This window comes from Clarias gariepinus, chromosome 13, assembly GCF_024256425.1.
Source record: "Clarias gariepinus isolate MV-2021 ecotype Netherlands chromosome 13, CGAR_prim_01v2, whole genome shotgun sequence".
In the NCBI taxonomy this organism is placed as follows: Eukaryota; Metazoa; Chordata; class Actinopteri; order Siluriformes; family Clariidae; genus Clarias; species Clarias gariepinus.
Genome location: NC_071112.1, coordinates 16,440,374 through 16,455,000, shown reverse-complemented (window position 1 = coordinate 16,455,000; position 14,627 = coordinate 16,440,374). Strand labels below are relative to the sequence as shown.

Here is a 14,627-nt window from a genome sequence, read left to right as displayed (position 1 = left end):
GTGCAAAAACACAAGCTGATCGACATGGTCCGGTTTAAGAGCCCTTCTTTTTGCAGTGATAACATCTCCTGCAGTGAAGAAGACTCTCACTGCTGACACAATTGTCCCAGAGATGCACAAGTATCTCTTTGCTAACCTAGAGAGGAGAGGAAACGTGCCCTTATGGCGATGCCACCAGTCAAAGGGATCCTCAGAGAGAGGCACAGCTGGAGATCTACATTCCATTTCCTCCTCAGCACTGGCATCAACAGTCTTACTTTCTACTGCAGGTTCACTGGTGTCATTGATAAAACCAGGTCCCAGCAAACTTAAAAGCAGCGATGAGGCCCTTCTTTTTGAAAAAGAAAAAAAATAAGAGCAAAAAACAGCAGTTAGCATCACTTTCTCAGCCAATGCTGCAGCTCACATGACAATATTTGTTTATTTACATGTAATTATTTTTCTCAGTCTAACATTTTACTGACTATGTAGCTGCTTAGCCTGCTTAATAATTAATTAACATTACATTGTTATTATAATTAAATTTTGTAATAAATGACAATTATTAAATTATGAATTTACAATTATTTAATTATTAATTACATTTAAATTATTTTACAAGTAAAAATGAATTACCTCCTCCAGGGATGCAGCCTCTGAAGTCACTCCTCTGGAGACATTCAATCTCTCCTTCTCTGTCAGGAAAGGTAACCCCTTAAAGCGAGGATCCAGGGCAGAGGATGTATGAAGGATCTTTTTCTCTGCCTCACTGCCTCACTATTGTACCTCTTAGGGAGATTTGTTTTGATGGCATTCTTCACATCACGGATCAGTGGTTGGTCTCCAATAGTGTCGGACATGCACCTTGTGGCGACATCTGTTGTCAGTTTAAGTGGACTTGTCAGTTTAATAACAACTCTCTGGTTTTCTTCAAACAGGTGCTTTGCCTTGTGCTGCGGTGGAAGTATGCTGCGATACGTCGGACTCTGCCCAGAAACCTGGAGACCGCTGGTAGCTTAAGCACCCGCTGCGTAGCGAGGTTCAACATATGCACAAAGCATTTGACATGAGGGAACTTCAGCAGCACTAATCATATTAGCGGCGTTGTCCGTCACCAGCACAACACTTTTATCTGTTAGCTCCCATTCCTCCACAACATCCAAGAGTAGCCTTGCCATATGAGCACCAGTGTGGCTCTCATAAACTGCTCTCGTCTGCAGCACATTGTGATACAATCTTCCAATCCTTGCTAATATAATGTGCTGTTATGGTTACATAGGACTCTGTTGCGACTGAAGTCCAGGCGTCACTTGTAATGGCTACACGTCTGGCTTTACAAATTAATTCCATTACCTTTGCTTTGGTTTCTTTGTACAATGCGGGAAGCGCGGATTCAGTGAAGGTAGCTCTTGTCGGTAGCTTATACCGGGGCTCAATTGTTTTAAGCATGTGGCGAAACCCCGCATTTTCTACCACAGAATAGGGTCGTAGATCCTTCGCTATGAAACATGCCACCGATCGTGTGATCCTCTTTGCTCTCTCATGTAAATCACGTTGTATTTGCATAAAATAGGATACAAAGGCGATGGGAACAAAGTATAAATATTGTTCATTTTTTTCTATGATTAATACTTATTTGTGGTGTTTTATGTTTTGTACATCTTTTCAAATTAAGACCTCATTTGTAAATTGCTGCTGGTGGTTTTTATTAAATATAAAATAAAAATCTCTGTTTTATCACGTTTGTCTTATGCTTCCTTTCATCACAGAATTCTGTTGACCATGGTTAATTATATTTAACCGAGGGTATTTAATTAAAATAATGGGAGGGGGTGTTTTAATAAAACGACGTCTATCCGGCATGAATCAGACATTTGGCAGATGTATGAACATCTGATTAACTACGTCTAAAGAGCGATTCAGGGATGTTTTAGTTCATTTACGTCTTAAATACGTAGGCTAATCGTCGTTCTAACATCTGGCACGGACGTCTCGCCGACATCTGCCAGATGAGCAAACGCCCTCTGCCAGACATCTGCCAGATAAGAAAAACGCCCTTTGCCAGACAGCTGCCAGATGAAAAAGATACCCACTGCGCAACGTGACGTCGTAGTGACGTCTTTTCCATGTCATTTTTGGACGTCCAATTTCCGTCCATTGATGGGGTTGTTTTGTAACGCCAGGCGACGTCTTTTTTTCGACGTCTACCGCACATCTAATGTTGACGTCGGTGGAACGTCTTTTCCATGTAATTTTTGGACGTCCAATTACAGTCTTTCGTGAGATAGGAATAAGGTGGATAGGCTACCATGATTTATTTATATAAAATATAATTTACATAAATTTATGTTTATGTTTTTTAATATTGCAGCGGTTTACCGCTGGAAGGATTTTGGAGAATGAGTGAGCTTGCTTGGTGCTCAATGCTAATTGCTAGGAGTACATTATTTACACACAGCACTCCATAGCATGAGCAACACAATTAGCCTAAGCATGAACCGGGGAAGATTTAACAGGACACACACCCTAATACGCAAACATGGCCGAAGCCAATAGCCCAAACAAACTTCCCAAACATGGTGAACACACAGAAACCCTCCCGCAATGCATGATAGTCGTCAGCCGTCGCCCCGCCTACGCCACAATACAATATAAAATAAAAATTTAAATGACTTGATTATAGGCTACTTTAAATAAAATAAAAACTGTTAGGGAAACAGGAAAATTTTAAAAATATATATATGGTCTACCAAATAAATAAATAGTCATACAAATAATAAATCTTGGTTTATAAATAATCTGTATTCATATGTATAATCATATGTTGATAGGCACTATTTTGTAAAACACATTTACTGCCACTGCCATAGACGTCCAAATGACATCCAAAAAAATAAGCCAAATTAGGTCGTCAAAATGACGTCAAATTGACGTCCAAGTTGAGTCATGGTTGGACGTCCAAATAGTGGACCTAGTTTAGACGTCTAAATGATGTCCAAAAAAAATAAGCCAGATTAGGTCGTCAAAATGACGTCCAAGTTGGTTCATGGTTGGACGTCCAAATAGTGAACCTAGTTTGGACGTCAAAATGACATAAAAAAGAAATAAGCCAGATTAGGTCCAAGTTGGGTCATGGTTGGAAGTCCAAATAGTGGACCTAGTTCGGACGTCGAATAGATGTCCAGAACTGGTCATGGACCGACGAACCCAATATAGACGTGATCTGCACGTCTATCCGACGTATAATGTTTAGTGGGTAACGTCGCATAGACGTCTCCGCGACGTGTGTGTGCTATCTGGGAAGTAAATGTGTGTGAGGGGTAGAACGCTTACCTCAAAACATACCATTTAAGGAGAATAAAGAGTGTTAAAATATTAGAAATTTAAATATGATTAAATGAAGATTTATTATTGGCAAGAGTATTAAAAGGAATAGAGAAAAGTTTACATTTTTGGAAGGGGAGGTTTCTAACCTAAAGAGAAAAGTTTTAATATTGAATGCTTTGCTAGTATCCAAGATGTGGTATGTTTTGTGGTATTTTATTAAGAATGAAGAGTGCAAGAGCAAAAACTATAAAGAAAACAAACATGAAAAGGGTGATAAAGTATTATATTAAAAAGTGTGAAGACTAAAATAGGACTAAGTATTTTATGGATGAAAACTAACAAAGATATCACAAAATATACCAAGATTTTATCAAGAGGTTTTAGAAGCATGGACTAAAATGTTTGATAATGTAACAATTATACCAAATGGAAGAATACAAATGTTAAGTCAGCCAATATTTAATATGATGAATATCATAAATGATGAAAAGTTGATCTTTTATTTTAAAAAAATGGTGAAAAAATGGATTAAGACAAAAGATATACTGTACTATATGAAGTAAAAGAAGGATTTCTGCCACTGCAGGCAAAAATAGATACACTGACTGAGGGAGGTAAGGGGAAAAGCAGAAAAAAATTATCTGAACAATATGACACAATTAAAAACAATATACCCAAAGAATGGATTAAAAAGATAGATGGAAAATAGGAAGAGGTTAGAATAGAACAACCAACCATATATTTTAAAAAGAAAACTGGGGAAAAGAAACTGATAGAAGAATATAAGGTGAAAGATTTTTATGTTGATTTTAGAACAATAGCTTTTGTGAAACCTGTTGCACAAAATTAAATATAAAGGGTTGGAATAAAAACATATACAGTGGAGCCTCGGATTACGAGCATAATTCGTTCCAGAATAGGCTCGTATTCCAAAACACTCGTAAACCAAATTAAATTTTCCCATAAGAAATAATAGAAACTTAAATTATTTGTTCTACAGCCCCCCAAAAATAAATACATAAAAATAATTAATTATTTAAAATTATTATTATTAAAATATTAAGTAAAAATAAAACAAATTAACCTGCACTGGAAAAAAATTCCAGCAGATAAGTGTTTGCCTTTTTGCACGCAGGCGCTGTGTATGTGTGTGCCTGTGCCTGTGTGTGTGAATGTGTGTGTGTGTGTGTGTGTGTGTGTGTGTGTGAGAGAGAGAGAGGCTAGAGTAAGTGGAGACTCTTGCTTTCAGCCCCTCCTGTCTCCCCATCCTCATCTTACACATTAAAACTTTCTACTCTCGTTTAAACACACTCACACACATTAACGGAAAGACTGTTGTTCTCCTCTTAATTATTAAAGCTTCTCCGCTTTTTTATGTTGCTCGCGACAGCGTAACAGCCCGTTAATTCATGCTCGTGTAATGATGAGATGGACAAACTGGTCAATGCCGGTTTTTTTTTTTTCTGCATTGTCAGGTTATAGTACAAACTTTCGGGGGGATCCTTCACTTAAATCCAATTTAAAAAACTACTGAAGAACAAAACTCAGACTCTATATCCTAGCTTACATCTCGCATTCCCGTTCACACACACCGAACTGCATTAACCACAATGCATTTCCCGCACTGGACTAAACTTCCGTAAACAGCAGTCATAAATCAACGTCTCTCTCCCGCTGCACTGTTTTATCTGAAAATTAGCAATAAACATCGCTAAAGACACTCGTGTGAGCGCAAACTAACAGAACCACTGCTGAAAAGTAAAACAAACAAATGAACCAGCCCCTTACCTCTGAAAAGATTTGAGACAGAGTTTCTTTGGGGAGCAGAGTGTGTGTCTCTGTGCGAGTGTGTGTTTGTAAATGGGGGTTTTACACACACACAGCCGGCACAGTGTCAAATTACGCTCGCGCGCGCACACACACACAAACACTTTGATGAGGAAGAAAATAGATTTTTAACCTCTGTATTGAGAATTTCTTTTGCTTTACTCGCGCACACACACGTGTGTTATAAGAAACAGTACACGCGCTGTACACACGCGCTTCCGAACACAAAATAAAATACGTTTTACACACACACAGAATCACAGTGTTATAATAAACAGTACACGCGTGCACGGATGTTGATTATACCAGAAAGAGACGAGCACTAAGACCCAGCATGGGAGTCGATTTCGCAGCGCAAGAGAAAGTAAAACCGTTGGCTCAGTTGTGATCACGTGTCGCTCGGCGTCAAAACATGAAGCGCATGCGTGAAACATGATACTCGGTGCTCTTAAACCAAGACAATGCTCGTTTTTAAAGTCCAAATTTATTTAAAATCTTTGCTCGTCTTCCGGAACACTCGAAAAACGCGTTACTCATAATCAGAGGTTCCACTGTATAGGAAAACTTTAAAATTAAATATATAGAACCAATTTTTGAAGATTTTACATTTTTACTGAGAAACAATATAATATTAACCAGAATGCGATTATGTAAGGCAGGATTAGATACTGATAGGAAATGTCAAGTTTGTGGACAACAAGACGAGGGGTTGCTATATCTTCTAATGTGAAAAGTTAAAAGCCTTCATAAAAGAAATGAAGAGCATGGCAAAATATTTTAAAAACAGATTTTTATGACAATATAACATGGAAAAAATAGAAAAGATTATTTTTATTTGGGGGGTAGAAAATTTTTTTAATTTAAAGGCTTATAACTTTTTTCTGGCAGTAGCAAGACAGGCCATATGGGTTGGGACAAATATTGTGAGGTATGAGAAGATGTGTGGAGGTTTGGCAAATTTTTAGAAACAAAATGACAGATAAAGAGGGAATTAAGAAAATATGTTCTAGAAAATGATATTTGTGATATGATGATTGATGTTTTAACAAAATATACAGGATAAATTGTTTAAATAATTTCAATTATTTATTAATTGGAAGTGTGTTTTATTTTAAGTTTTTTAAAGTTTTAAAACACTGACAAAATGAATTTTATGATTATAGGACAAGTTATTAGATGTACTGTATAATAGAAGTTACACAAAGTTAATGTAATATTTTAGAAATGAAAGACTAGTTTTACTTTTGTATATTAGAAAAAAATTGAAATGTCTGGAAGTCACTAAAAGAATTTTGTATGCTGTTTTTGTTGAAATGTTTTTTTGTATATTGCATGTGGGGAAAAGAAAGAGTGCCTGATCTCGTCTGGTTTGGAAGCTAAGCAGGCTTGGGCCTGGTTAATACTCGAATGGGAGACCGCCTAAGAATACAAGGTGCTGTAAGCTTTTCAGTTTTATTTCTGTTATAGGGTTTTATATATATTTATTTATTTATTTTATTTATTATATATTTTTTTTAACTCCTTGTTCATAGTTCAAATAGGACTCCCTTTAAACCAGCTTTCGCTCATGCCCATACCAGTCTGTGAGCAACTAATCTCGGAAGCTAAGCAGGCTTGGCCCTGGAAAATTAAGTGCATTATGTATTAAATTAATAAGCTCCCTGTTGCTCTTTAATATACTATATGAAAACACAATCTTTATCTCCACCATTGCCCAAAAAAGCACAATTCTTCTGTATCATTAAATTAAAAAAAGCACAATTCTTCTGCATCATTAAATAAAACATTACTAAATTGTAGTATTAATATGTAATATAAATTGACACTTGACCTGTAGCATCCATGTCCATGACGTCTAATGAAAGGTCTCCTCAAATATTTTAACCTACACTGTAAAATAAATATATTCTGGTAGCAGAAATGATGATAGCCACTATTGCAATGAATATGTACTGTACTATTGCAGCCTCAAATTCATACTGGACAATCTTCAATACGTCGATCAGAAATATGATTTGCAAGATAGGGTTACCCAAGCCAGTAACACCAATAACCCTATGACTCAATGGAAAGGTCACGCATTTGACACACATTATTAAGTTATTAAATGGTAACATGAGATTATTGGTAATCGTGAAGCGAAAACAGCAAGATACACAGTCACAGTTTTCATTAACACTAAATAGATCAAACAGTATAATGGGCTCATGGACAATTAAAGTTTTAGGCTTGGTGTCTCATTTCAGTTTAGTCTTCTACAGTTAGTGTCATATAATCGTATACTATAAATTCCAAAAGTACTAATGGGGATGAAATGATAATCACTGTTAGCAAATTGTAAATAAGTGCTTTACCAGATCACAGGTCATTTGAATTAGTCTGGTACATCATTCTTCAGACACCTCACTTACTCACTAGCTCATCATCTATACCGCTTTATCCTGCATACAGGGTAACAGGGACTTTGGAGCGTATCACAGGGATGGGGTGCCAAACTCCATGCACACAGACTTGATGCAGGAATCAAACCCTGACCCTGGAGGTGCGAGGCAACAATGCAAACCACTACATGTTCCTGGTGTTTGGTGGGTTTCTTCTGGTTTTTCTGATTTCCTCCCATAGTCCAAAATTATGCAGTGTAGGGTGAAGGGCATTTCCTAGTTACTTGTAGTGCCTCTACATAGGATAGCCAGTTTAGACAATGGATGGACGATCATCTGGATGTAGATGTGGCATCCAGCAGAGAACATGCAGTAAAGTATCATTATATCTCGAAGCACTACCATATTAAACATAGACTAGAAGGTATTTAATTTTGGGATGTCTCTTGTCCTGGAGCTTTCCTATAAGGTATGGGTTTTGAGTGAGAGAGTTTGATTAGGATGGCTTCAGAATTCATGATTCATCTAAACCACAGCAGCAGCACAATTCCTTGTTTTTTATTGCTGTATTAATTTATTTTGTGTCCTGGTTGCTTTTCTATTCGTTTGTTTTTGTAATGCCTTTTGTTCTGTCTTCAGTTACTGCATTTGTAGCTGATAATCATTGACGATTCAATTTAATGCGATTTATATAGCACTTTTAACAAAGTTCATTGTCGCAAAGCAGCTTTACAGGATCAAAAAAGCCTCCCACTATTTATCTGCAAATGTGCATACTACACCATATTCTGTCATGCTCAAGTGCCGCTATTGGTCATAAAGTTACCTTGGTTACCTTTAAACAGTGGATATGAATAACATGGATATAAAAGGGAAAAAAACATAATTCAGAAAATAAAATATAATAGATTTATTTGCAGACAGCCAGTGAGCCTACCCCATATCTTTGGTCAAAGTTGAGAGAGGTAAAGCGTAGCCCTGAACAAGGGCAGAAGTTCCAAGCAGCAATCCATTTGTTAAACTAAGCAATAATATTTAAATGCTTAACAATCCAAGATGTAACATTTCTAAATATGCTTTCAATGTGATACACAAGTAGACACTGACTCTCACATAAATTAGTTATGAGATTCCTTCAGGGTTAGGATAACAGTCTGTGCAAGTGTGTAAGATTTAATAATTAATCTAAAACAGTCTATTACCTGTTGCATGCCGGAAATCCACATGTTCTGTAACAATCTTTCAATTCTAAAGTCACTGACTAAATGTCAGAAAACTATTTGGAAACTAAGTTTATCATTTCCTCTCATGAATCCAATACCACTGCACAGTGCTGATTTATATTATCTACTTCATGCCTACAAAGTCCACTTCGCAGTGTATCAAGATCTCAAGGCTCCTTCATAATAGTGTTTAACTAGTGTATAATATATTTTTTTTAATCTGCACAGGATGTTACTGACAAACATTACTATTACATGCCCTTCACATATAGTACATAAATACTCAAAACACATAGCACAGACACAAAAATTTCAGTCAGAGGACAATAAATTAAAGATGTCCCTCTGGACATCACGTATGCATACAGGATGAAAATCTTGTATGAGATAACGGCAAAAGGCAAACAGCAAGGGAACGTTGTGCAGCAGCAGGATATATATATATATGCATAAATCCCAAGGCAAGAAGATGGCTCACAAATCAGTCAAAGTAGTGTCGAGACCTTAGTTGGGGATTTCAGCATTGTTGTTGCGGTTGCCATATTTATAATGGATAACCAGAAGCACCAGCCCCAGAACGAAGGCGATAGAACCCACAGTCATGTAAGCAATGCCTAGGAATGGGTTTTTCCCACCCATCCAGGAGATGGTGCTGAGGATCATGCGTTTGCGGCCGTCGAAATTAATCACCGGGTAGTCTGAATTCCTGCAGTTAAGGAAGTATCAAGGACATGTTTTTTTTTTTTTTTTTTGTCTGGGAATGTCAAATACTTCATTACATGCTCCTCTGTTAATCTCAAGAACGTTTTTTTTTTTTCACAGGAACATGTTCACAATGAGGTTTCTTTGTCTATCGAGTCATAAACGAACTGGACAAACCTAGCATTTGCAGACAGCAGCTCTACAAACAAATGATAAACCATTCAGGTTACTGTAAAAATGAGCAATGCATTAATGTGGAAACAGCTGTCTGATACACATAAAGGGCTACTGGCACTCAGGGCTATGACGCATTTCTGTTTTGAAATAGCACAGACCTTGTGCCTCTGTTAGCACTGTTTAAATGTACTTGTGCTCACTATTTTCAGTAATGAAAAAACAAGGTTGGGCTGATGTTAGATCCAGTGTTTGTTTCTATTAAGGCATATAGTCAGATACTGTAACTTCCTCCAGCTTACCACATGGAGCTCTGCCTATATGTCCTTACTTGAAGTATGACTACTCATGAAGACACCAGTTATAAAAATAGCTCAATCTTGGATAAAAGTCTTTGTGCACGTAGACAATTCAGTAGTTTGGATTTGATAATTATTTGTTACAAGTGTAAGTAGGTATCAGACACACAAACACATTATTAGTTACTTCCCTCCTTCCTCTATGGTCTGGAAACAATACAAAAAAAGTCTACTCTGTACCTGGCCTACTCTATAACATTCAGTATTTTTTCAAAGCAATCACAAGTTTCATGCATTATCTGAAAGGATACTGTAAGTAATTTCCAGTGTGTAGTTGCCACGGGGAAGTGTTGGAGCCTGGTTGTTCTTCGGGATCATGCGGTACAATTTTCTGAAGGTGGGAAGAGCAGCTGTTCTCATCCACACTATGAAGTCCTCATTAATGAAGCCATTGTTATCAGGGTCAGTGGGATCTAGCTCAGTGACAGGCCTGGGCCAGCTGATAGGCCCGGTAGTACCTGTAACACAATCAATTACACCACTTTTCAGAAACAGAATATAGAAGTAAAACAAGATGTTTTACTGAGCTTTAAGGAAACTTTAAACTGCCTTCTTGCTTGTGGCCTCCAAAAGGTTCCATACCAGGATTTAATACATTTTTTTGCTTTATATTTTTTAGTCATCATTTATTTTTTCCCTTTGATTTAATTTATCCTTGTTATAGTCAAAATAGATCTAATGCATGTAACATTAAAAAATTGCATTAAGCACACACAGAGGCACACACACACACACCCTGGACAAAATGCCAATTTACCTAGCAGCTTATTTTTGGCAAAAAAAAAGAGAGCTAAAAAAAACCCAGAGGAAACATAATATTATTATACAAAGTTTATTAATCTCCTCAGGAGCTTTAAATACCTTGAAATGCTGTTGTAAAGTTGTATCCTGAAGGGTTCCTGAACTTAACATACTTGTCAGTCCACCAAGCAATGCCTTTCTTTATAAGAGGAATTCTAGTTATATTCCCATTCTCTTGGATGTAAAACAGCTTTAATGTGTCTAAAAGTGCAACACCAAAAAGGAAAATAAGATTTTGGAGTTCAACCTTCCATTTCAATCATACTTATATACAAAAAAATGAATTATATATATGTTATATCTATGAGTTTTAAGGGTTAAAACTTTATTACCATTAAAAAGACTGTTGGCTATAGCACCACATGGTGCTATAGGCAGTTTGTTATTATAGTTATATGGTGCACAATTCTGGCTGGGATTCTGTTTAAAGAGATTAAGATAAACTGATTAAGAATTAATATTATCATTATAAATCCAAAAGATTTAAGAGATTTAAAGATTAAAGTATTAATACCATCTTACAGTGACTTACAGTTAAGGCAGATGTGTCTCCATTTAGCTGCCGGTCATCTCTTGACTTGACATATCGTCTATGATTTTGATAGAAGTTTGACAGTCCATAGTACATAAATACATTGCCCTGGTAAAGTAGAGTACAATTTAAATTCTTAGAGTTTAATTTATAGAATTTTTTTTTTTTTTACTGAATATTGTAAAAAAAAAAAAAAAAAATGTATATATGTAGTTGTACATATATTATCCAAAGCACATTTTTTTAAATACAACTGATTTACACCCGTCTTAAAATTAACCAGTCAGTCAAAATATGCTTGCTGTCCAAAATGTAATTAAGCTCAGGATTGAACCTGGAACCCTAAAAATAGGAGATGGCATTGTTACCCATTATGACAACACACCTCACCTCACCTTATCGACTCTGCCTTTAAACTGCAACTGAATAATGTATGAAGGCTAAGACCTGAGTGCTTTTAAAGATCACACTAAAATGGACCACGGACTAAAAATACCCAGCTGCAAATACAGTTGTACAGTAATGCAGTTTAGAGAACATAACCTTCTAAGTTTTGTAGAAAAATGTCATCTCTTTACCTCGAATGATTCTTGTAGTGTGAAAGGGACAGAGCATACACATGTGCTGTTCAAACTGAAGAGCTGTGTGCAGCTGAAACACGGACTGTCTCTCTCAACACCAGTGTAATCAATCTGAAACAAAGCACAGGTATGGGACGTTCACATAATTTGTTTGCCGCCTGTCAGGTTCTACAACCTACACAAATCACCAGGTGGTATTTGCCTCAGCAGATGCAGAGTTTACACTGAGGCTTTTTCACTTTGTTTTTTCTTGTTGCTTTTTTTGTTTGAAATCAATGAATAAATCCAGGGTTATGTAGTAATGCTGAAGTGTGAGATGTACAGTGAGGAACACCAACAACAAATTATCCCAAAAAGAAAATAACTTAAAGGACCATAACTGCTAAAAATGAATATTAATATATTATTTTATATTATATATATTAAAATATATATTTATTTATATATAGAATAAAATAAGAAACATGGGACCTTTTTATGACAGATTTAGAATATTCACCTTATATTAAAAGAATTACTCGTACCTCGAACTCTTTCATAGTGTTGGATGTGATGAAGAGTCCAATGCCAATAGGGATGAAGAGGAGCCCGATGATGAAGAAGGCAGGCACCACGCTCCCGGCTGTGAGGACGGGCTGCCAGGCTGGAAGTCGCTGCTGTTTAAAGGCTGTGTTGTCCGGTTTCTCACTCTTCTCAGCACTTGGAGCGGTGGATCCTGAGCGGTGGCCGTCCTCTTCTTTTCCGTTGTGGATAGACGCCATAATGGCTGCTTACCTTCTCAACAAATTGTCCTGTTACCTCGCTAAACGTCCAGCAATTGAAAAAAAACGATAAATTTTACTAATTGCAAAAGTTATTCGGATTTTACGACTGGAAACTGCGCAAGTCTAAATGTACGCATCATGAACTTACTTCACCAGCGAAGGGGACTGTTTTTCCTTGAAGCTTGTATGAGGCAGTCAATAAGGAAGTGATTTCAGCCAATCAGGAGCAAGATAGCGCTACTACGTAATACATTGCAAATATTTAAATAAGCTCACCCCGCCCACCTGCCACCCAGAGCCTTATGGGCTTTAGAAATAAATCACCCTACTGTAATTTATGAAATATTATTATAAACGACTATTGTATTTATGATTTTTTTGGACAGTAATGGACAGTAAATTAATATACATATTAATATAGTATTAAATTAATCTTGGATTAGAATTTAGGAAAGTCGACTTAATAACATTTTCTATGAGCCAAGGCCCGAATTTCATGTTTGTGTTAGGATTCAGACGACTTTATATGCATTTATAGTAAGTATATAAAAATGACTAGTTTAAAATGTCCATTATATTAAGAATAGTTAGTGCCAGTTTTCAGTAACCACATTAAACATGGACAGTTTAAACTTTGATGGATACAAAATCTTCTTGTATTTGTATGGAATACAAACAACAATCTTTTAAATAAATTAAATTTATTTTAAGGAGTTTGTGTTATGTCTCTAAGCTTAATTGTATTACAGTAGGTTTGTGCACATCAATTAACAGAACACAACCGTCACCAAAGGTGAAGCTAGAGAGGCAGCACCATAGGTAGTCCAGACATAGAGTCACAGTATCAGTGGGTTCTATTTCACCTCTCATGTTTCAACCACCAATAGCGATGAGAATCAGATAAATGCTTTCTTGCGTGCATGAACAAGCATGTCAAGACTTTTAGCAATATTTTACTGTATAACCATATGATGTAGTATTTCATATAAATATTGTTAAAATATAGTTATAATTTCTATTCCTACTCACCTTGTAAATCTGGTTGACTAGAAGCTACCTGCATAACTGCTTGTGACTATGGTCAGTATTACAGGTAACCTTGTAATCCAAAACTGGTAATAGACACCTATAATGTCTAATCCTTTCCATTCATCTCTTCATGAATGCAGCAAGTGTATTTTGTACTTTTTTGGACCCAACTCATGACTGAATTGTTCTACCTCACCATACTGTGATCTCTGACATTGGAGTTAGAAAGGTAGCTGGACACAGTATTTTCCCCCACTATTTCCCTGCATCCCCACATTTTGGGTTCTCCTTCTCCTTAGTCCTGTACAGTATGTCTGTCAAGGTTTTATTTTCTGAATTAATATTGGACAAGAAGCTTTATTGGAAACCCCAGTGTAGATCTTTTACAAAGAGCAGTGAGGAAAAACATCCTGTGGGTCGAGTGTGATGCCAGAAAGCGCGGTTATAAATCAGTGCAATATGCAGGTGTAAAAGAGTGAAAATAAACAGTACTACAGTAGATGTGTTGACGTGGTGTTCAGTAAGAGAAAGTTTTGAATGGCGCAGGACAATCTTGTGTACAAATCTACAATATCCAGGTGAGCCTGTTTAATTATCCTGGTTGTAAAATGTATATTTTTTGGTAATTGCCCTGGAACACTTACCTGCACACTGTAGTATTTTCTCTGAAAAGAAAAGACTGTTAATTAGTTGATTAGTTACACTGTGAGGGGCAGGAGTCCTCCAGAACTAGGTGTGAGAACCATTGCTTTAGGTATCTATTTTGGACAAGATAAATAAAGTATTTTTGTGCATAATGCAATAAAAAAAAAAAATCTCAGTCTTACACAATATTACTTAATAAATTATTAAAATATATTCATGACATAATGCACATCTGAGGGCGTTAAATGCCAGCTCATAATTCCAAAGCTCATTTTGCATTATTTTGTGCTTATTCCCAGTATC

General features: G+C 36.4%; 1 protein-coding gene across 1 annotated transcript; it reads right to left on the bottom strand.

Annotated features, from left to right (window-relative positions):
- Positions 1 to 8,409: 8,409 nt before the first annotated feature.
- On the bottom strand, positions 8,410 to 12,843 carry tmem30aa (transmembrane protein 30Aa). The gene is made up of 8 exons (XM_053510578.1): positions 12,799 to 12,843; positions 12,411 to 12,688; positions 11,884 to 11,997; positions 11,306 to 11,413; positions 11,106 to 11,193; positions 10,834 to 10,974; positions 10,224 to 10,430; positions 8,410 to 9,435 (listed from the first exon to the last, which is right to left on the bottom strand). Exons 2-8 carry the CDS (start codon positions 12,645 to 12,647, stop codon positions 9,242 to 9,244), a joined length of 1,089 nt encoding a protein of 362 aa, XP_053366553.1. The 5' UTR covers positions 12,648 to 12,688; positions 12,799 to 12,843; the 3' UTR covers positions 8,410 to 9,241.
- Positions 12,844 to 14,627: the final 1,784 nt, after the last annotated feature.

Coding starts and splice junctions, on each gene's coding strand:
- tmem30aa (XM_053510578.1), bottom strand. CDS start 12,647: ATGGCGTCTATCCACAACGGAAAAGAAGAGGACGGCCACCGCTCAGGA. Junction 11,414..11,883: donor CACTACAAGAATCATTCGAG/GTAAAGAGATGA, acceptor CTACTTTACCAG/GGCAATGTATTTATGTACTA. Junction 10,431..10,833: donor CTTTACAACAGCATTTCAAG/GTATTTAAAGCT, acceptor ATTGTGTTACAG/GTACTACCGGGCCTATCAGC.